The sequence below is a fragment of the Carlito syrichta genome, unplaced genomic scaffold (assembly GCF_000164805.1).
Source record: "Carlito syrichta isolate Samal-C Ts95f unplaced genomic scaffold, Tarsius_syrichta-2.0.1 Scaffold311350, whole genome shotgun sequence".
Taxonomy (NCBI): Eukaryota; Metazoa; Chordata; class Mammalia; order Primates; family Tarsiidae; genus Carlito; species Carlito syrichta.
In genome coordinates, this window is record NW_007255446.1 from 237,080 (window position 1) to 261,255 (window position 24,176).

The window sequence follows — 24,176 nt, forward strand, 5'->3', positions numbered from 1 at the left end:
GCCTGTAATCCCAGCACTTTGAGAGGCCAAGGCGAGTGGATTGCCTGAGCCCGCAGGTTCAAGACCAGCCCTGGCAACTTAGCGAGACCTCATCTCTACAATAAAAACAAAAAATTAGCCGGGTGTGGTAGTACGTGCCTGTAGTTCCAGCTTCTTGGAAAGCTGAGGTGGAAGGATCGCCAGAGCCCAGCAGGTCAACACTGGGGTGCCTTCCAGCCTGGGCAACAGAGTAAGACTCTAACTCAAATAAACAAATAACTTGTAAAGGGCAGTCTACTGACCTAATCAGACCTATTAGAAAACACACAGGTCCACCTTCTAGGTAAACAGACATTACTTGATTTCTTGAGAATTCCTTATATAGAAATAAACTGCACACACAGCATATGCCAGGAACTGGTTTATCTGAACTTGTAAGTCAGAATGCTCTTTAAGATGACATGGCCAGCTAGTCTTGGAGAGGACTGGTGGGAGAGGCCACTGACTACAGGGCTAGATGAGGTCAGGCCTCTCTGACTCCTACTACTCACAGTCCAGTAGACAGTAAGAACTGCCCTCCACTCAGTCAACCAAGGCTTCATGTGATTTTTCAGTCAATGACGTCTTGGGGAAAACTGTACCAAGTTCCCCCTCTAGCCTCAGTGTCCATGTCCCTTTCCAAATAGTGATATTCCTACTACCCCCACAGTCTTGAACCAAACCAGTCACCATGCTGAAAATGGGCAAAATCCATCATGTCATTCCTTCCCAAATACAAGTTTACTATGTCACTAAACATTAAATAAAGTGAAATTTTCTATAGACCATCATCTTCACCTGCCCATGTGATTTCGAACCATGTATTCCAGAAATCTGGCCCCTTGGCTTATGCAATCAATATGCAGGACCAAAAACAATACAAGATGCAAGAATCTACCGTCTTCCTGTACAGCCACATGACTCTCATTATTTAAAAGATTCAGATACAATAATGTTTACTCGCATTTAAAAATACATTGTAGTAACTGTAGGATGTAGGAATGTTATAATTCTAGATACAGTTTATATACAAAAAGGAGTAAGAAGAATAGCATATCACACTTTTAAAAAGTCCTTAATACTTAGCAAGTAAACTTAGCCAAGTATTCTGGTTATCTTAAAAACTGTCACTTTTAAACTCAAACAGGGAGAGGGAGGGTGGAGAAGGCGAGTGTAGATGATTCTGTGAGTTAGGCCAAGTCTGGCAGTGCCTTGGTGCAATCACGACAGGATATGCTCCAGAACGCCTTGTCTGATCAGCTGTTCACACTTCCACCGAGGTAAAAAGTGCTGAGGAGAAAAGGGAGCGGGGAAGAGTAAGAGAATTGGAAAAGAATTTGAAATTACTTTTTGTGTCATTAAGAAGCAGCAATGGCCAGGTGCGGTGGCTCATGTCTATAATCCCAGCATTTTGGGAGGCCAAGAGAGGACTGCCTGAGCCCAGGGGTTCGAGACCAGTCTGGGCAACTTGACAAGACCTCATCTCTACAATAAATAAAAAAATTAGCTGGTCTTGGTGGCACGTGCCTGTAGTTCCAGCTACTTGGAAGGCTGAGGCAGAAGGATTTCCTGAGTCCAGTAGGACGAGGCTGTGGTGGCTGTGAGTGTGCCACTACACTCCAGTCTGGGTGACAGAGTGAGATTCACCCCAAAAAAGGAAAGAAAATGTTTTCCCTTTTTTGTTTTTGAGTTGGAGTTTCACGCTGTCGCCCAGACTGGAGTGCAATGGCATGCTCCCGGCCACCGCAGCCGTGACTTGCTGGGCTCCGGCGATCCTTCGCCTCGGCCTTCCAAGTAGCTGGAACTACAGGCGAGCGCTACCACGCCCAGCTAATTTTTTTGATTTATTGTAGAGATGAGGTCTCGTCAAGTTGGCCAGGCAGGTCTCGAGCCCGTGGGCTCAGGCAATCCACTCACCTTGGCCTCCCAAAGCGTGGGATTACAGGTTGAGTCACCAAGCCCGGCTGCCTTCTGTCTTACGTTACATGAATGATCTACACCACAGCTTCTATAGAAAACTGATTTAGAGGTGGCTGGATATTAAAAGCCCTTTAATATCAACTATGGTTGACTATGTCATAGCTGAGAGACAAAGTTAAAAACATCACCAAGAGGAAGGTTTCCGTATGGTCCACAGTGAAGATGGCAAGGGTCCAGCCCAGGAGCAAATGCACAGGGACCACAGCATACTGGGGGGCAGACCAGTCACTACACTTGAGAAATGCCACTGCAGGATAGTGTTTGGGATGAAGGGGCATTTCACATGTCCTGCTTTACGAGGATTGTTTTGTTCTTATGAACCACAGCTTCTTCCTGGGTCCTCCAGCAATACAGATTCTTGTGCATTAATTCATCATCTGCCCTTTCTTTTTTTTTTTTGAGTAGGAGTCTCACTCTGTCGCCCAGACTGGAGTGCAGTGGCCGCTCCTGGCCACCGCAGCCTTGACCTGCTGGACTCCGGCGATCCTTCCACCTCAGCCTTCCAAGTAGCTGGAATTACAGGCATGCGCTACCACATCCAGCTGATTTTTTGATTTATTGTAGAGATGAGGTCTTGCTGCCCAGGCGGGTCTCGAACCCGCGGGCTCAGGCAATCCACTCACCTCAGCCTCCCAAAGGCACGGGATTACAGGCTGAGCCACCGAGCCCAGCTCATCTGCCCTTTCTATTCATGAGTATTCCGCTTCTAAGAAAAAACATGAACTGCATTGTTGTCTTAACAACCACATACTTTAGGGTATCCTCAAAATCTGTTTTAATAATATTCAGCCTTTGGCCCAGTGTGGTGGCGTGAGCCTGTAGCCACAGCTACTCAGGATGTTGAGGCAGGAGGATCACTTGAGCTCAGGAATTAGAGGCTGCAGTGACCTGTGATTGTGCCACTACGCTCCAGCTGGGGCAACAGAGCCAGACTCTGTCTCATGAATGAATGTATAAATAAGTAACATATACAACCTTTATTTTAGAAAACTAGTTAATGCTTCAAGGGTACTAGTAAAATAAGAGATCAACTCACGCTCTGTTAGGGAAATAAGCCAAGAACCACATGAGCTGAAGCACTGTTTTGCTCTTGGCATAAACAAGGTCCGACCATTGGTTTAGGGTCATCAGATATTAACTGGGTGACTCAAATGTCAGGCAAGGAAAGACAGTGACTTTTATCAGGTCATTTTTCATCATGTACTGCGACTTTAGAAAAATTGAGATAGGATAAAAATAAATTTAGCTAATATGAATTCATCTAATGTGAATTTAAGCATTCCTAAAGAAACAATATATTGAGATTCTTTTTTTGTTTGTTTGCTTTTTGAGTTGGAGTCTCACTCTGTCCCCCAGACTGGAATGCAGTGGCACACTCACAGCCACCGTAGCCTCGACCTCTGGGCTTAGGCAATCCTTCTATCTCAGCCTTCCAAGTAGCTGGAACTACAGGCATGCACCACCATGCCCAGCTAATTTCTGGTTTATTGTAGAGATGAGGTCTCGCCAAGTTGCCCAGGCTGGTCTTGAACCCCTAGACTCAGGCAGTCCTCTCACTTTTGCCTCCCAAAGTGCTGGGATTATAGGTGTGAGCCACCATGCCTGCCTGAGAGTCTTTATAAGGAAAGATTTAACTTAAGTCACAACTTTACAATTTTATTCTTTCCCAATTAAAATGGTTATGTTTGCATATTAAATATTTAAAAATTTTTACCTATATCACTATTTGCTTGCTAAAGAACTAGGATTTATAAGGTGAAGTATGAGCTAAAATAAGTGCTTAGCAATCTTTTAATAAATTATAATTTGAAGAAAGGAGCTGAATCCAACAGCCTAACGGCCCCTGGATAATGATCTAAGCCTTAACTAGAATAAAGCCTATTATGATGATATCCCTAGAAAATGCTTATTGTTAAATATAAGTAATATCCTAGTAAGTTAATTAACTTGTTATTATAGGCAACATTTGCTTCAAGTCTTAGTATTCAGAACAAGTACAGAACAGAGGTTATTATACTACACTTAGTGCCCAAGGATCATCACAAGCTGACATTTAGTCTGCTATTAATTCCAACATTTCCACCATTCACTCTTCTCACAGGATTTAAGGTAAAGGAGCTGAAGACAAGAGTTACCTGGCTATTTTTTTTTAGTAAGACTGAAGTGCCATCATCAACTTCAAATTCTCCATAGTCTTTTAGACACCGAACCTGAAAGGAAAAACTGACACTGTAAATTATGTTTTTCATATATAGTGACCAAAAAGTAAATACGCATTATGTAAATACCCAACACCTAAATGTAAAATGTAAACCAACAAAAACCTTATAATAAAAACAGGTTACAAACTTTACAACACTGCATTTAGCAATGATTCCTGAAATAGTTGACACCAAGCACACAGCCAAAAAAAGAAAAAAATAGACAATGTGGATTGTGAAAATTTTATATTTTTGTGTTCCAAAGATACTTATCAACAGTATCAAAAAGCAATCCAGAGAATGGAAGAAAATATTTACAAATCATTTATCTAATAAGAAATTAATATCTAGTCTGGTTGTGGATATTACAGGCTCACGCTGCAATCCCAGCACTTTGGGAGTCTGAAGTGAGAGGACTGCTTGAACCCAGGAGTTCAAGACCAGCTTGGGCAACATAGCAAGACCTCATCTCTAAAAAGTAAATAAATAAAAAGAAATTAATATCCAGACTATATAGAGAATTTCTAAAACTCCACAACATAAAACCAAAATCTATTTTAAAACGGGCAAAATACCTGAATGGACATTTTCCCAAAGCAGTCACAGAAATAGCTAATAAACATATGAAAAGATGCTCAACATCACTAATCACTAGGGAAATGTAAGTCAAAGCCACAAGATATTTTACACTTTAGGTTGGCTATGATTAAAAAAAAAGAAGGGGAAAAAAAAAACAAGAAAAACAGTAAGTGTTGGTGAGGATTTGGAAAAATCGGAACACTTGTGCACTATTAGTGGGAATGTAAAATGGTACATAGCTGCTGTGGAAAACAGTATGGTGGTTCCTCAAAATTTAAACATAGTATTACCACATGATCCAGCAATTTCACTCGGGATATATACCCAAATGAACTGAAAGCAGGGTCCTGGTACACTTGTCAAAAGTTATTTGGCCAGGCATGGTGGTTCAGCCTGTAATCACAGCACTTTGGGAGGCTGAGGCAAAAGGATTACCTCATCTTGGGGGTTTGAGACCAGCCTGGGCAACCTGGTAAGATCTCATCTCTACAATAAATCACAAAAACTAGTCAGGCGTGGTGGCGCGTGTCTGTAGTTCCAGCGACTTGGAAGGCTGAGGCAGAAGGATCACCTAAGCTCAGCAGGTTGAGGCTGCAGTGGCCGTGAGCATGCTGTTGCACTCCAACCTGGGTGAATGAGACTCCGACTCAAAAAAAAAGTCATCTAACCAGTTGGGTGCAGTGGCTCATGCCTGTAATCCCAGCACTTTGGAAGGCAGAGGCAAGAGGATTGCCTGAGTCCAGGAATTCGAGACCAGCCAGGGCAACTTGGCAAGACATCATCCCTACAATAAATCAAAAAGTTAGCTGTGTGTGGTGATGTGTGCCTATAGTTCCAGCTACTTGGAAGGCTGTGGTGGAAGGATTGCCTGAGTCCAGCAGGCTGAGGCTGCAATTGCTGTGAGCATGCCATTGCACTCCAGCCTGGACGACAGAGTGAAACTCCTACTTAAAAAACAAAAAAAGCAGTTTAACCATATATGCGAGGTTTCTGTCTGAGCATTTTACCCTGTTCCATTTTTCTATATGTTTGTATATTCATGTGCACAGCAGTATTAATTACAACAGCCAAAACAGGGAAGCATCCCAAGTATCAACTGATGGATGAACGGATAAGCAAAATGTGGTACAGCCATACAAAGGAGTATTACTCAGCCTTAAAAAGGAAGGAAATTCTTACACATGCCACCACATGGACATTATGCTGAGTGAAATAAGCCAATCACAAAAAGTCAAATACGGTCTAATTCCATTTTTATGAGGTACTTCTACCAACCTGAAAGACAGGTTCATTTGTTTCATTTTGCTTTCAAAATTAGGGACTGGTTTCCTATGTGACTTAATTTTGTAGTCAAAATCAAAGAGACAGAAAGTAGAATGGTGGTTGCCAAGGGCTGGGGGAAGGGAGGATTGGGGAGTTATTGTTGAATGGGTATAGAGTTTCAGTTTTGTAAGATGAAAAAGTTCTGGAGAAGAATGGTGGTGATGGCTGTACAACATTAAGTGTTTAATAGCACTGGACTGTACACTTAAAAATAGTTAAGATGGTAAATTTTATATTATGTGATTTTTACAATTTGAAAAATAGAAACAAGTAAACAAAACAAAAACAAATTCCTACTTGAATTAGTTTGCTTCATTTTGTTTCAAAATTAGGGACGGTTATCCATTCTGATTTAATTTTATTTCAGTAATAGATAAAACATTTACATGATTCAAAAGCCAAAACTATGAAAACAAGTATATTCAGAAAATTTTTGCTAGTCTATCTTATTCTGTCATCCTCCATGGGTAGCTTGCTTTGGTTTTGGTTCATGCTTCCTTTGTTTTTAAATAAAAGCTAATATATGTTCATTTACTCACCTCTTCTTAAAAGGCAGCACAATCTACACATTAAAAAAAAGCATTTTGAAAAGGTATACATACTTCAATATATAGGCTTTTTGGAGGTTTCATATCTTGTGTAATGTCCAAACCTTCTTCTCCTCCCAATGACCTCATATAAGTAGCAAGAGACTTTTTATATTGGTTGAACCACTCCATCTGCAAAGAGATTTGACAGCGTTCAAAGAAAATGTGCACAAATTGTATACTCATTCTTTCAAAAACACTACACACTTCCATACTTAATCATAAACCTAAGGAGCACTTGCCTAGAAACAGAAAGATGAAAAAGATACCATTTTAGAGTTATGATCTGTTTAAAGTTTACACTTTAAACTATTTCTGAAAACCATAAAACACTGTTAAGGATACAACCCAAATGTCCATTAACTGATCAATGGGCAAGATTATGTGCCCACACAATAGAACATTCAGTACTCAGCCATAAATAGGAATGAAGTTCTGATACCTATTACCACATAGATGAACTTCAGGTAATACTATGCTAAGTGAAAGAGACAAAGGGTCACATATTTCATGGTTCTACTCATTTGAAAAACCTATTAACAGGTAAATCAATAGAGACAGAAAGCAGAACAGTGATTTCCAGAAGATGAGAGGAGGGGAGAGAATGCAGTTATTGTAAAGTGTATAGGGTTTCTTTTTGGGGTGATAAAAGTGTTCTGGAATAAGATGATGGTAATGGATGCACTACTCTGTGAATATACTGAAAACCACTGATTTGTATATTTTTAAATGGTAAACTTCATAGCATATGAATTACAACCTAGTACATCTTTTTTTTTTGAGTTGGAGTCTCACTCTGTCACCCAGACTGGAGTGCAGTGGCACGCTCCCGGCCACCGGAGCCTCGACCTGCTGGCCTCTGGCGATCCTTTCGTCTCAGCCTTCCGAGTAGCTGGAAGTACAGGCACACGCTACCACGCCCGGCTCATTTTGATTTATTGTAGAGATGAAGTCTCACCAAGTTGCCCAGGTGGGTCTCGAACCCGAGGGCTCAGGCAATCCACTTGCCTCAGCTTCCCAAATGCGCAGGATTACAGGCTGAGCTACCGAGCCCGGCTAATTTTTAAAAAACTCCTAAATACATAGAGGGATATACCACTTTCACAGGTTGGGTGATTCAATATTGTAATAATGTCAACTGTTTCTATATGAATCTATAGAATGAACTGAATCGTTCATTCTCAATGAAAATTTTAACTTTTCCTTAAAAAATGGAACTCAACAAATTGAGTCTTAAAATTTACATGGATGTGCAAAGGGCCAAAAACAATTGAAACACTCTTGAAAAACAACATGATGCAAACTTGCTCAAGATATTTGTAAAATGACAGTAATGACAACAGTGGAAGTGGTACAAGGACAGACAGACTAGCAGAACAGAAGAGACAGAAGATGAAGTCCTCGCATCCAAAATGCACAGAAATACTAACACTCAATTTATGACGAAGGTGGCACCAGTGTGCAGTGATGGGGAAAGGAGAATCTTTTCAGTAAGTGGCACTGGGTCACTTCATCATCCAAATTCAAAATGAAATGTGACTCCTACAGTATACAGGGGAAAAAAAAAAAAAATCAATCCCACTACTGTAAATCTCTTTATGAAAGCTAATATATAGCTCCCAAAAGATAACATAGAAAGATATCTTAGTAACTTTGGGGGAAGGCAATGACATTTTAATTGAACAAAAAAAGCAAAACAAAAAACCCAATTAATAATAATCCAGAACTTTTGTCTATTACAGGATGCTATTACAAAAATGAAAAGTCAAAAACCACAATGGTACAGAAAATATATGCAGTATTCCTGACAAAAGAAATAATCAGAACACAAAAAACAAATCCTGGGCCGGGTGCAGTGGCTCAAGCCTATGATCCTAGCACTTTAGGAGGCCGAGACAAGAGAACTGCCTAAACTCAGGGTTCAAGACCAGCCTGGACAATTTGGTGAGACCACATCAGGACAATTTTGAGAATGAAAAGAGGTAATATTAATAATTACATAGGGATAACAAGCATTAAACTAGGATACATGGCCCCTCTGCCAGAAGTTCCCCTCCCAGGTATATACTAGAAAGTACATTTATTACCATATTACAGGAATGTTCATAACAGCATTATTCATCACTGTCAAAAGCTAGAAACAACAACAGGCTGGGCTTGGTGGCTCACACTGTAATCCCAGCACTTTGGGAGGCCAAGGCAAGTCGACTGCCTGAGCCTGTGGGTTCAAAACTAGCCCAGGCAACTTCATGAGATCTTGGCTCTACCAAAAAAAAAAAAGCTGGGTGTGGCAGTGCATGCCTGTAGTTCTGGCTACTTGGAAGGCTGAGGTGGAAGGCAACTTAACTCCAGCCTTGGCGATGGAGTAAGACTCCAACTCAAAAAATAAACAAAAAAAACCTCTAAACAATTACAGTCCCTAATCAGAATGAAATACTATGAAGCAGTGAAAAAAAATTAATTACAGCTAATACAGCAACAGAGTGGAATCTGGAAAATATCATGCTTAGTGAAAGATGTCAGCCAATAAAGAATACTATATGAATCTGTTTATATAAAGTTTAAAAACCGAGCACACTAAATTATAGCATTTAGGGATGCATACATAAAATAATAATGCTTTAAAAATCAAGGAAGTGATTAGTTTACACAAAATTTAGGTGAGTAGAGACTACTGGGAGGAGGGACACAGCTTTGGAGCGATGTCTTCTTTCTTGAACAGGATGATGGATATGTGGGACTTCCGCAGTGACAGAGTAATAGGATGTACATCTTTGTTTTGTGCACTTTTTGTGTGTGCCTGTATGTCTACATATATGTTAAATTTCACAAAGCAAATGGTTACATTGAGGGATCACAAAAGATTCAAGATTGGGTGTGGTGGTTCACATATATAATCCCAGTACTTTGGCAAGCTGATTCCAACACTTGGGAAGCTAGGGCAACAGGGTAGCTTAAGCCCAGGAGTTCAAGACCAGCCTGGGAAACGGAGCAAGACCCTATCTCCACAAAAAAATAAAAAAAGATTCAAAAGAGTTCAAAAAGGATGTATCCCAGGGGATACAAAACTGCATTGCATTTTTTAATAACAAAAGATTTAAAAATTATCTCTCGTGTTAGTGATATAAGATTCTATAATTAAAAAGAAATTAGGAAATTAAAAAAATAGCATTAAAGAAAACATAAGATTTTACTAATTTGTAATTAGATATTGAGGAGATTTTTGCATGCTATCCGTATATCCACTTTAATATTCTTCCAACCCTGGTTTCGCTAAACATTATTAAAGCACATTCATATGTTTAATGTTGGAACCTTATTTTAGCTCTGTTTTTTACTTTTATTACTACACCGAGTCAACAACATTGAGATCATCAATCCATTAATATTTCTTAAAAGCTTACTGTGTACCAGGAATTTTCTAGAATTGTAACAAGCAATATTTAATTTTTGCCTTGTATTTGTGCATGATATAAGTACTATAATAATTTCCTTTTTAATGATGAGGAACTGAAGCTTCAAGAGGTTAGGTAATTTACCACAGGGTTCAGTGATAATAATTAACAAGGTGGGGGCAGGATGTGGTGGTTCACACCTGTAATCCCAGCACTTTGGGAGGCTGAGGTGGGAAGATTGCTTGAGTCCAAAAGTTTGAGACCAATCTAGGCAACATAGCAAGACTTCTACAAAAAATAAAAAAATTAACCAGGTGTGATATCACATGCCTATAGTTCCAGCTACCCAGGAAGCTGAGGTGGAAGGATTGTCAAGGATGTAGTAAGCTGTGATCATGCTACTGCACTCCAGCCTGGGAGACAGAGTAAGACCCAAACTCAAAAAATAAAGAAATGAAATGAAATGAAAGGTGGGGATCTGAGCCCAGGTGGCAGATTCGCACCCACGGTGTCACCACTGAAGCTCTATCCCTGGGTAACACAGATACCCATGATAACACCTAAACCTGATGGGCTTCTGTCAGGGATACCTGGAAATATTCTTTGTTACTGGTCCAAAACGGTTGATGCGGTTGCCCTAGGTCACTGCACAGGCAGAGATGTCTACAGTCTGGTACAGAGTGTACCTATATTAATCCCTTGTTGTCATCCTTGAGTTTTCCCAAAACATCACTATTGAGAGAAAGAGGCCAAGCATATTCCTTTTTATAGATGAGGATACTAGGTAGAAGGAAGTCATTTTCCAGTTTCATAGTAATTCATGAACTCTTCCAAGAAACCATCTCAGGTTTTACCACTCTCAAACAACTTAATCTCTAGATTCATTAATATTCTCTTATTTGCTGTTCATATAGTTATATTTGATCAAAATAGGAACTGACTGCATTAGCTCAATAATCACAGGAAAGTGCAATTCTTAGAGAAACAATGAGAAATCTAATAGATATACTTGAATAAATGTACAGCTTGCAATCATTTACAAAATTATAAGAAACATAGTAACTTAAAATATTATGAGAAAAATCACTAAAGCTGTTGTTATTAGATAAGCAACATAGTGTTCTGTTCTTTTCACCGCTATATACAAGTATACCAAACTAATATAGGTAGATTTGAGCACAAAGAGCATGGAAATAAACTGAAAAGTTTATGTTACCATTTATTTATCCAGTAAACAGAATGAAAACAACATTAAAGTTAGTAGCAAATAGATCAGCTCTTTCAAAAAAGCTCAAGAGCTAGGTAAACACACTGAATGTTTGCTTAAGCTCTGTGTGATGCTGCTCTAACATAACAATTGCTGGCACTTACTGTGTGTCATCCTATGCTGTATTCTACATGGATCACCAGAAATAAACCTGTGATAAGTCCTGTCATAACCCCACTGTAGAATAAAAAACTTGGCTGGTCTTTGTCCCATTCCCAGGAGGCAGCTTCTAATCCTTGGACTTTATCAAATGATAGAAGTGTCTTGTTATTCGTGGTGGGCCCTGATACCGTGTGCTACTGGGGTGACTCACAGTGGGCCCCCAGATGATTTGTGATAACAAGATGATTCAGAGTAGGAACTGGCCACCCCCGAAAGACTAAGGGATGAAGACTGAACTCAATCACAGGGCCAGTGATTTATCAATCATGTTTATGTAATGAAACCCCAATAAAAACTCTGGACATCAAAGCTTTTTTTTGTTTTGTTTTGTTTTTTGTTTTTTGAGTCGGAGTCTCACTCTGTCGCCCAGACTGGAATGCAGTGGCTGCTCCCAGCCACCGCAGCCTCGACCTGCTGGGCTCCGGCGATCCTTCCACCTCAGCCGTCCAAGTAGCTGGAACTACAGGCGCGCACTACCACGCCCAGCTAATTTTTTGATTTATTGTAGAGATGAAGTCTCGTCAAGTTGCCCAGGCGGGTCTCGAACCCGCGGGCGCAGGCAATCCACTCACCTCAGCCTCCGAAAGGCACGGGATTACAGGCTGAGCCACCAAGCCCGGCTGTCATCAAAGCTTTTGTGAGCTTCCCTGGTTGACAATACTCTGTGTATATTGTTACATGTAAATGTACCAGGATAGTGATGTGTCTTGATCCCACAGAGAAAGAATACCAGAAGCTTCAAGGTTGGGATCTTACCCTATGAGTCTCTTCTTTTGGCTGGTTCTGATTTTTATCTTTTGTGTTATAATAAAACTGTAATTTTAGGTGTAGTGCTTTCCTGAGTTCTATGAGTCATTCTAGTGAATTATTGAACCTAGGAGAACAGAGGGACCTCGAAACTTGTGGCTGGTGTCTGAAGGAGGACAGCCTTGTATGCAGCTGTGCACTTAACCTGTGATGTCTGGCCTAACTGCTGACAGTGTCAGAAGTCACTGCAACTATAGTAGGTAGGTGCTATGATCCTCATTTTATAAATAAGGAAATTTAGGCACAAAGAGAGGTCAAGTTACCTGATCACAATTAGTCAGTGGAGAGCCCAGATTTGAACCCAAATCTGCATGATGTCATTCCTATGTCCTTAAATACTATGCCTCAGTGACTGGACAAATCAAGCTTCATTAGAAATGACTGCACAAATAAAGAGTTTCATTACAAATATGAATTAGACACTTTTCATGAAAAATCCCCAAATAGTCGGGTGCAGTGGCTCACTCTTATAATCCCAGCAGTTTAGGAGGTAGAGGCGAGAGGACAGCCTGAGCCCCAGGGCTCAAGACCAGCCTGGAAAACTTGGCAAGACCTCGTCTCTACAATAAATTAAAAAATAGCAGGGTATGGTGGTACAAGCCTGTAGTTCCAGCTACTTGGAAGGCTGAGGCAGAAGGATTGCCTGAGGCCAGCAGATCAAGGCTGCAGCAGCCATGAGTGTGCCACTGTACTCCAGCCTGGGTGACAGAGTTAAACTTGAACTAAAAAAAAAAAAATCCCCAAATAAAAATGGCAGTTTTTTAAATCCCACTGATGGATCACTAGTAAGTAATATAAGAGGACTCTATGTTATTAAAAAATAGTTTTCCCCATAGCATTAGAATTATTCTCCCCCCCATATACTTCCCATCACATTATATAATACATAAGTGCAGGCCAAAAGTTGCTCATAAACAGAAAAATGAAGAGAGAAATACCAATAAACAGAAAAATGAAGAGAAAAATACCAACAAATACTATTATAGAACAATGTCAGAACCTCAGCATTTTCCAAGTTCATCAACTTGAAAACAATACAAACTTACTTCTTCAGAAGACATGTGAAATCGCAATGAACTTGGCAAGACGCTGCCGTATTCCCACCTGAGCGCTCTGATCCGAAGCAAGCGGTCATACCTAGGACACGAAGATAGTATTAGGTGGCACAAGAAGTGGTGCTGATGAGGACAGACTCACTAAATGTCATGTGAGGGCTTCCCTTGGCTCCTGATGCAAACGAGCCAACGGTAAGCAGACACCTTTGGGACCAGGCAGAAAACATGGACATGTACTGAAGAGCTGGCCTAAAGGCACTGTCCACTCCTCCAGATGTGAGAGCAGCACAGTGGTCCTGTGGGGAAAGGTCCCAAAGGTTCTATTTTTTAGAGAAGTAAAAAAGTACTAGAAACACTATGGTATTCAGTGGTGAAGTGCCCCAATACTCTAAATTAGTATGGCATAAAACAAAGAAGATATGATGAAAAAAATATGGCAAAACAATAAAAACTGTTAAACCTATATGATGACTCCATGGGGTTTTGGTAAAGTACTGTTCTCCCTACTTTTATGAATGTTGCAATTTTTCATAATAAAGTTTTAAAAATGGAAAAAGAAAAAGTTAGAACGCTTATTTTAATAAGTATTTTAAGAGAGAGACAAATCTAAGATTTCCTATTATCTATTTGAAATGGTTAAGAGGGAAATCCTCCAACACTGGTGGTCACCCCAGCAAAAACTGAGAAGCTTACAGGTATGCTATAGTGCAGCGTCGATTTCTCAACAAAGAACAGTGTCGAAATTTGATGGTTGGTATCAAATCACTTCGCCCAGCTGACTTAGCTTCATTCCTGATAAGAGCATTTAATGAGAAAAAAAACCCAAATATGTAAAATTTCAGTTAAGTAAAATTTTCAAAGCCAACTAACAACTGACTTACATGCTTGTCTTCATCCGTTTATTATTAGCAGTTAACTTAAGCAAACAGTAGTTATTGACACATCAGAGCTTTTATTAATATTAAAAACTTAATAACTTGCCTAAGATCACAACTATCAGATGCATTTTGTTTAGTCATTTGGTACTTTGCACACTGATTAATTCCTACTACTTCTTTCTTTCTTTTTTTTTGAGTTAAGAATCTCATGCTGTTGGTCAGGCTGAAGTGAGTAGCATGATCACAGCTCACCGTACCCTCAAACTCCTTGGTTCAGGCAATCCTTCTGCCTCAGCCTCCTAAGTAGCTAGGACTACAGGTGTATGCCACCACACCCAGCTATTTTTTAATTTTTTTGTAGAGATTAAGTCTTGCTTTGTTGCCTAGGTTGATCTCAAACTCCTGGCCTCAAGCAATCCTCCTGCCTCAGCCTCCCAAAGTGCTGGGATTATAGGTATGAGCCACCATGCCCAATCTCTATAATTTCTAAAAGACAAACATTGTATTACTCATTTTTTAGGATTCCCTTATCATGCTAAGATAAAAGACAAACATAACACGATGATTCCTGAGGTTATGGTCTTATGCCATGTTGTTATTCTATGTGGTACTTCTTTTCAGTGATACTTCCAAATCCACATTAAAGTCCGCTAAAATGGAATCAAAATGGTCTTCCACTCATCTAACAAATATTTGTTGTTCTTCATCTATATATATGTACTGTACTTTAATGTCTTCACAGAGAGGGAGAAAATTCTGGTTTTATCCTGTAAAAATTACAAGTCCTTAAATATTAGATAATTATCACATTTTCAAACCAAACGTACAGAATGAAAAAGAATCTACTTTGGAGTGTTTTGTGTTTTTTTTGAGTTGGAGTCTCATTCCGTCACCCAGGCTGGAGTGTAGTGGTAAGCTCATGGTCACCCATGCTGGGCTCAGTCAATCCTTCCGCCTCAGCCTTCCAAGTAGCTAGAACTACAGCCCCGAGCTACCACACCCATCTAATTTTTTGTTTTATTGTAGAGATAAGGTCTCACCAAGTTGCCCAGGCTGTTCTCGAACCCATGGACTCAGGTAACCCTCTCACCTCGGCCTCCCAAAGTTCTGGGACCACAGGCTTGAGTCACCGCACCCAGCCATTACATAGGAGTTTTTAAAGGAACCAGATGAATACGAAAATTTCGTATTCATTTCATTTCAGGAATGCCTGCTCCATACCAGGCACTACACTAGGTCCTGACAACACAGCAAAATCCTGTCATGCTTTCCAGATCTGTTCTGTACACTCTGTCATTCTACAAAAGTCATATCTATTCTCCACATTGTTCACAATGTGCTCTGAACTATAAGGAAAGAGTACAAGAAAAATACTCTCAATCTAAACCAGAGCACCTTATTAAGTAAATAAGGACTTCCTAACAATTTCAGTTATGCATAAGCAATTAAAAAAGAACAGGTTTATTTATTAATTTATTTTTTGAGTTGGAGTCTCCCTCTGTCACCCAGACTGGAGTGCAGTGGCACACTCCTGGCCACCACAACCTTGACTTTTTAGGTTCCAGTGATCCTTCCACCTCAGACTTCCAAGTAGCCGGAACTATAGGCACACACTACCATGCCCGGCTAATTTTTTATTTATTGTAGAGACCAGGTCTCACCAAATTGCCTGGGTTGGTCTTGTACCCACGGGCTTAGACAATCCACTTGCTTCGGCCTCCCAAAGTGCAGGGATTACAGGCTGAGCCACCGAGCCCAGCCTAGAGCAGGTTTCTTTTCGCAAATAATTTTAATCAGAAACATAACAATGATTGCCTCCCCAGAAGGAAACCAGGGGCATGAAGGACAGAATCCTGGATCATGAGTTTGCAAATGGTACTAATACAGGGAACACAGAGGTCATTCCCTACTAGGCCACAGACTGTCAGGCCACCTCCAAAGCATGTCTTTAACCTGTTCACTTTTTACCTGATCTGCGTCACCTGTCTGGTCACCTGGATGACCAGAGTTCCTCTCCTCTTAGTTCCTCCAGTCTACTGTGCACACAGCAGCCAGGATGTTCTTTTAAGGCACAGACATTCTGTCACCCATCCCACGCTCACATCTTACCTGGGATTACCCTTTGCCACTTTCTAAGCTTCAGCACAGTGGTCTCTTTTAATTGTCAGTTTCCTGAGGACTCTACTCTCTTCCATGACTCAGGACCTTTGCATAAGTTGTCCCTTCTGCCCAAAATGCTCTCTGCCCACAATGACTATCCTTTGGGCCACAGCTGAAATATCTCTTCCTTAGAGATAACTTCTCTGATTCCTCAATCCAAGGTGAATCTTTAACTCGTTTTTCTCTCTCCTAGCAGTCTGTTGTTTTTCTCCATAGCATGTATCACAATCTGCAGGATCTATATTTAATATCTGTCCTCTGCATTAGACTGTGAGGGCCACAGGGACAGGAATCTTGACTGTGTTGTTTACCATTGAAATACCAGAGCCACTTATCAGTACTTATTTATTTAGTATATATTTGTTGAATGAATCAATGAATGGCTTGAAGACTTAAGTCTGGGACTTTATGTTTGCCTTACATTTACTGCAAACCTGCTGAGCTTCAGTTCCTCATTCCACTCGTAAAGATTTTTCTGTTAGAAAAGGCTCTTATTTTGTATGCCCCACAAATCTTATCAGCAAAATACTGACTTGTATATCCAAGTAACTAATAAAAACACTTAACAAGGCCAAGGAGGAAACCTCACATTACAGAGATAAGACTTATCTCTAGGTTATCCTGAATACTTCAACTTTGATCCAGTACTTGGCTCCCTTTCGTGTCTTACTCTTCACCAAGTCATAGGAATGCATGAAGTTTGTTACACAGCTTAAATTTCCCACTGTGCCAACTACCATGCTTAGCTCTAAATAGTCAATAAGTCTAGAGACCTCTCTAGAACTACTAAGCTGTCATCTTTTGTAGTACTAGTTCTCAGTGAACTCCATTCAAGTTATCAGTAATCACTGTTGTGCCTGCTACGTTTACAAATTGCCTGCTTTCCCTTTAACAAACTCACTAAGTCATCTGCTAATGAAAATAAACAGTAGGACACGTGTACTTCACTTTGTTAGAGTTACTTTTTTTAAATAGGTTATGTCATTTCTTTTAAGTCTACCCTAATTCCTTTCAACTGTGTCAAACAACAAATATTAATTAAGCAGTGATCAGACAAATCTCTCTAGTCCTGTGCTAATTTGTATAGCTATAGTATGATCAGACTTACAAGAAATTAAAAAAAAACAAACTTAAAAACTGCAAGGTTATCTGATTTCAACATCTTATTTCTTTTCTTTTCTTTTCTTTTTAAAGACATGAGGTCTTGCTATGTTGCCCAGGCTGATCTCAAACTTCTGGGCTCAAGCAATCCTCCTGCCTCAGCCTCCCAAAGTGCTGGGATTACAGGTGTGAGCCACCATGCTAGGCCAATATCTTCTTTCTTTTTTTCTTTTTTCTTTTGATTTGGTGTCTCACTCCATCACCCAGGCTGAAGTGCAGTGGCACGCTCACCGCTACCCCAGCATTGACCTGCTAGGCTCCGGCAATTCTTTTGCCTCAGCCTTCCAAGTAGCCAGAACTACAGGCGCACGCTACCACACCAGGTCACATTTTTTTGTTGTTGTTATAGAGATGAGGTCTCACCATATTGCCCAGGCTGGTGTCAAACCTGCAGGCTCAGGCAATCCTCTCACCAAGCCTTCCAAAGTGCTAGGATTACAGGCTTGAGCCACTGCACCAGGCATCTTCTTTCTTTTTTTTTTTTCCTTCTCACAGGTCTACACTTCTTTTTTTGCTACACAAGATATTTAGCCCTGCACATCACAAACAAGGCCTCAAAAAATTTGGTTACTGACTCATAACTTCCTCTCCACGGAAATCTTTAGTAAAAGGCAAAAGATGGCTGGGCTCAGTGGCTCAGCCTGTAATCCCAGTGCTTTGGGAGCCCAAGATGAGTGGACTGCCTGAGCCCGCGGGTTCAAGACCTGCCCGGGCAACTCAGCGAGACCTCGTCTCTACAAGAAATAAAAAATTAGCCGGGTATGGTAGCACATGCCTATAGTTCCAGCTACTTGGAAGGCTGAGGCAGAAGGATCACTGGAGCCCAGTAGGTCGAGGCTGCAGTGACTGGGAGTGTGCCACTACACTCCAGTCTGGGCGACGGAGTGAGACTCCATCTCAAAAAAAAAAAAAGGCAAAAGATTTATTCATTCCAAAGAGAAACCAGAGCATCATCTTATTTCTTAAATTGTTTTATAATATAAATCATATCAAACTTACACGTCAGACTGGTTTTGTTCATATAAAGCTTTCATCTCTTCCAGAACTTGTCTGAGTCCATCCTCCTAGAACATATAAACTGATATTGGTATATATTCACTAATTTTCCCCACCAGTTTTATGGCAATATTCTATCCATACTATTCTGCATGAAGGGAACCCAAGAAAGAATTTATTTATGAAAAACTTATTTTATTTTTATATTATTACATATTTCTTATTTTATTATCTTTATTTTACTTATAAAAAACTTATTACATTTTTAAACTTCAGTCACCTTCAAAGTACACTCCATGTGATGCAATACACCTATCAAGATACTTTTCCCACTGCTCAAAAAGAATTTCTGAACTGGTCAATTTTGATGCCTTTTAGTGCTTCTGCCATTTTTTGTTTCACCTCTTCCACACTGGCAACATGTTTCCCTTTGAGGACTTTTTTCATCGAGGAAACAAAAGAAAGTCACTCAGAGTGAGACTGACTGAACAGGGAAGGTGGGGCATGGGGGTCAATGCTGTTTTTGGTCAAAAACCGCTGAACACTCACACGGTGTGGGCAGGTGCGCTTGTAAATCACCCATCATGAAATGGGCAAATATGTTGTAAGAATCAAAAAAAAAAAAAAAATCAATGAAGCCAAGTGCAGTCTCTCTCAAAAACAATAGCTGGTACACTGATGCCAATGGGTTCCTAGAACGCCTACCTAGCAGGGTAAGCCTGTTCTCCAAAAGATAATTCTGGGGCTTTTTTGAGTACCCCCTCATAAAAGTCTTTTTTTTTTTTTTTTTTTTCTGAGTTCGAGTCTCCCTCTGTCACCCAGACTGTAGTGCAGTGGCACGCTCCCGGCCACCACAGCCTCGACCTGCTGGGCTCCGGCGATCCTTCCGCCTCAGCTTCCAAGTAGCTGGAACTACAGGTGCGTGCTACCATACCCCGCTAATGTTTTTTTTATTGTAGAGACGAGGTCTCGCCAAGTTGGCCAGGTGGGTCTCGAACCCGTGGGCTCAGACAATCCACTCGCCTCGGCCTCCAAAGTGCTGGGATTACAGGCTGAGCCTGGCCTAGTCTTTTTTTTTTTTTATACCTTATCAAAAAGAAATAGTCCCTTCACACCCTGCTAGGATGGTTATACAAACAAGTGTTGTAGAGGATGTAGAGAAATTGGAACCCTTACACATTACAGATAGGAATATAAAATGATACAACCCCGTGGTAAAAAATCTGACAGTTCCTTGAAAAACTTATACATAGAATTATCTTATGACAAAACAAATCCACTCCAAGAAAAACTAAAGAAAACTGAAAACACATTATACCAAAACTTGCTAAAAACAAGTATTTTTAACAATCTTATTCATAATAGCCAAAATGTGAAGAAAACCCAAATGTCCATTAACAGACAGGTGAGAAAAATCAAATGTGGCATATCCATTCAATGTGCGGCCATTCAACCATAAAAAGGGGGGAAGTACCGATACATGCTACAACATGGGTGAACCTTGAAGACATTAGGCTAAGTGAAAGATGCCAAACACAAAAGGATAACTACTGTATGATTCCACTTATTTGCAATATCTAGCATAAGCAAATTTAGAGACCAAAAGTAGATTAGAGGTTACCAGGAACTGTGGGAAAGGTGGAATGGGGAGTTACTGCTTAATGGTGACACAGTTTCCACTGAAAAAAGGCAATGAAAACGTTTTGGAAATGGGATAATGCACTTTGTTTTTTGAGTCAGAGGTCTCATTCTGTTGCCCAGGCTGAAGTGCAGTGGCATGATCACAGCTCACTGCAGCCTCAAACTCCTTGTCTCCATTCCACTCTCTGGCACCAAGCAGGCCGAAACAATGGGAACCTAAACTAAAGATCAGAGGTAAATCCCACATAAAACAATGTGAATGTAATTAATGCCACTGAAGTATACACTTAATTAAAATGGCGAATTTTATATTATGTATATTTTACCACAGTAAAAAAATAAGATAAAAACACAATAAAAAGGAGTGAACTACTGACAACATACACAACAAGGATAATCTCAAATACTGAGCAAAAAAACCAGACACAAGAGTACATTTGATATGATCCACCTGGCCCTAAACTAAAAAAGGTTACCAAGTCCTGGCACACTGAATTCAGAAGTTGTGTAAATATGCAAAACAGACAGATACATAAACAATACAAATATAACCTACAGTCAGAGAAAGCAAATTCATGGTTGCTGAAGATGACAGGTGGGAAGCAGCTACAAGGTGGACAAAGAAACCTGGTTACAGAAATCTTGATCAGTGTACTGGTTACAAAGATATATACATGTCAAAAATAAAACAAATCTATTAAATTGTGTATCTTGTACATAAATTATACTTCAGAAAAACCAATGACCAAAAAAAAAAAAAAAAAAAAAATCAATAGTCCTACAAAATCAATGAGTATAAAACATGTAAATAATTTATTAGATACTGCAAATGGTCTTAAAAGGTTAAAAAAAAAAAGGAATTTGTACTGCAAAAACAAAGGCCAAGGGAGTTTTTCTACTATGCACTTTGAGGCAAATTTTGCCTTTGTTAAAATAAAACATTAGAATTCTGAAATTCAGGTCAGGCACGGTGGCTCACGCCTATAATCCCAGCACTTTGGGAGGCCGAGATGAGAGGACTGCCTGAGCCCACGGGTTCCAGACCAACCTGGGCAACTTGGTGAGACCTCATCTCTACAATAAATCAAAAAATTAGCCAGGCGTGGTGGCACATGCCTGTAGTTCCAGCTACTTGGAAGGCTGAGGCAGAAGGATCACCTGAGTCCAGCAGGTTGAGGCTGTGGTGGCCGTGAGTGTGCCACTGCACTCTAGCCTGGCCGACAGAGTAAGCCTCCAACTAAAAAAAAAAAAAAAAATTCTAAAATTCTTTTTTTTTTTAAAGCAGGATTTAAAGTTCCAGTGGGAGGGGACCCGAGGAGGTTGCCAGAATTCTGAAATTCTTAAATATTGCACAATAGGACTGTCAACAATCCAAAGAGAAGCAATCCCTATCTATTTTTCCCAATGTATTCTTAGAGCCAGTATGTATGCATTAGCAAAAACGCTTTGAAAGCCGGGCTCAGTGGCTCAGCCTGTAATCCTGCGCCTTTGGGAGGCTGAGGTGAGTGGATTGCCTGAGCCTGCGGGTTCGAGACCCGCCTGGGCAGCAAGACCTCATCTCTACAATAAATCAAAAAAAATCAGTCGGGCGTGGTAGTGCATGCCTGTAATTCCGGGTACTTGGAAGGCTGAGGTGGAAGGATCGCCGGAGCCCAGCAGGCGAGGCTGCGGTGGCCGGGAGCAGCCACTGCACTCCAGTCTGGGTGACCGAGTGAGACTCCAACTCAAAAAAAAAAAAAAAATGCTTTGATATACTACTAGCATGAGTATAAAACTACCTACTTAGCCCTGCTCAAAGAATACATTAATAAATCCTGATGAAAAGTGTAAGCATGATTTCTACCTTCCCTTTCATCATCTGGTTTTAAAAAAAAAGAATCACAGAAAGATGTGATATATTAGAATTCAGTAAAATAGTCCTTTTATCAGCAAATGTTATTTTAAGGAATAGTTGAAACTTTCAATTAACAGAACTTCAGGTTTATAAAAGTCAAATATGAAATAATTTTGTTAAATATACACAAGCTTTCACATTTAGATTTTTGTCTACAGTGAGAATTACATTTGTTCTATGCCCCCACCTCAGGCTGTAAGCCATTGAGAAGTCAAGATAATTTTCTTAAAAATGCACCTTTTTGCCAGGCACTGTGGCTCAAGCCTGTAATCCCAGCACTTTGGGAGGCAGAGGTGAGAGGACTGCCTGAGCTCAGGGGTTCGAGACCAGCCTGGGCAACTTGGTAAGACTTCACCTCTATGATAAATCAAAAAATAAGCTGGGCGTGGTACTGTATGCCTGTATTTCCAACTACTTGGAAGGCTAAGGCAGAAGAAGGATTGCCTGAGCCCCGCAGGTCAAGGCTGCGGTGACCGTGAGCATGCCCCTGCACTCTAGCCTGGGTGACAGAGAGAGACTCCAATTCAAATAATAATAATAATAACGCACCTTTTGGCCGGTGCGCTAGCTCACGCCTATAATCCCAGCACTTTGGGAGGCCGAGGTGAGAGGATTGCCTGAGGCCACAGTTTTGAGATCAGCCTGCACAACTCCGCAAGACCTTGTCTCTACAATAAGTCAAAAAATTAGTCAGGCATGGTGGAGCACGCCTGTGGTTCCATCTATTTGGAAGGCTGAGGCAGAAGGATCACCTGAGCCCAGCTCAGGTCGAGGCTGCAGGGGCCGTGAGCGTGTCACTGCACTCCAGCCAGGACGACAGAGTGAGAGATTACAACTCAAAAAAAAAAAAAAAGGCTTTTGGAGTCAAGATCTCTGTAAATGAAGTGCAGTGGCACAATCATGGCTCACTGCAGCCTCAAACTCCTAGACTCAAGCCATCCTCCTGCCTCAGTCGCCCAAGGAGCTGGGGCTACAAGCAAGCACCACCACGGCTCAGCTGTTTTCTTTGATTTTTTTGTAGTGACCAGGTCTATGTTGCCCAGGCTGGTCTTGAACTTCTAGGCTCCAGCCATCCTCCTGCCTCGGCCTCCCAAAGTGCTGGAATTATAAAAGCCACCGTGCCAGGACAAAAATGTGCTTTTTAAGAAAAAAACTCACCAGTTCTGCACACAGATGCGATAATCACTTTTCAGTGCGCTGAGCATAGCACCTAGCTGTGTTTGATTCTGGAAGGAATATGGCAGACCCCTGCTCTAACCAGCCATCACCACCCGGTAGGAAAGGGTCTCACAGCCTCTGAGATCTGGAGAACACACACACACACGAAACCCGAATGAAGGAACACACACACACACACACACACACACACACGAAACCCGAATGAAGGACAACCAGGCTGGGGGTCAGGGCCGAGTCCTGGCTCCCCCCGGCCGGCTCTGCCTCGGTGGGCCTGCTCCACCTCACGGACGACGGGCTCTGGGTCCAGAGTTCTACGACCTCGTCAAGAGCTGCCGTTAGAGCCCAGGCACCTCTGCGACCCAGGCTCTCCACAGAGGCCCCCACGGCCGCCTGCTAACTTGGTTAACGAGGTGATTGCTCTTAAGTTGAAGCGGCAACACACTAGAATCTACCACACCTGCGTTAGCGGAGGCTCTGCCTCCAGGACGCAGTCAGTTCAGACAAGTCCGCTCATTTGGCCCAAAGTTTCTATGAGCTCTGCGCCCTCGTTTCAAAACAACCTGACAGACCAGGTGCCGCCCAAGACAAGCCTCAGCACCCCGCGGAGCTCCGCCCTCCCGAACCGCGGTCCACGTGGCGCCTGGCTCCTCCCTCGATCACCGCCCGCCCCTGTCCCTGGCCAGGAGAAGTCTGGTCGTCTTTGGGGCAGCGGGCCCGCAGCGGGGTCGTCCTGCTCTCCCCGGGTCCCCCGGCCCACCCTGCTTTCCTCTCCCTGCCTTCTCCGTCTTGCTGCCGTGGTCATCCTCGAATCACGAAAACCAGCCCGCTCCCCCGAAGCCCCGCCAGCTCCCACCACGCCCACCTCCTCCGGCCAGGGCCACCTCGTCCCCGCG

General features: G+C 41.5%; 1 protein-coding gene across 3 annotated transcripts in view; it reads right to left on the reverse strand.

Moving 5' to 3' along the window:
- Nucleotides 1-387: 387 nt before the first annotated feature.
- The window catches only part of GINS1 (GINS complex subunit 1), a 24,496-nt gene continuing 707 nt past the window's right edge, over nucleotides 388-24,176 (reverse strand). Inside the window, exons 1-7 of one of the 3 annotated variants that reach the window (XM_021717869.1) lie at nucleotides 23,263-23,460; nucleotides 18,573-18,637; nucleotides 14,068-14,166; nucleotides 13,366-13,456; nucleotides 6,704-6,820; nucleotides 4,134-4,208; nucleotides 388-1,308 (exon numbers count right to left, since the gene is read on the reverse strand). In XM_021717869.1, coding sequence (XP_021573544.1) covers nucleotides 1,240-1,308; nucleotides 4,134-4,208; nucleotides 6,704-6,820; nucleotides 13,366-13,456; nucleotides 14,068-14,166; nucleotides 18,573-18,607 — 486 coding nt within the window. In that variant the 5' untranslated portion in view covers nucleotides 18,608-18,637; nucleotides 23,263-23,460 and the 3' untranslated portion in view covers nucleotides 388-1,239. Of the gene's footprint in view, nucleotides 1,309-4,133; nucleotides 4,209-6,703; nucleotides 6,821-13,365; nucleotides 13,457-14,067; nucleotides 14,167-18,572; nucleotides 18,638-23,262; nucleotides 23,461-24,176 lie in introns of those variants that run through there. The other 2 variants (XM_021717867.1, XM_021717868.1) reach the window with 2 other exon arrangements.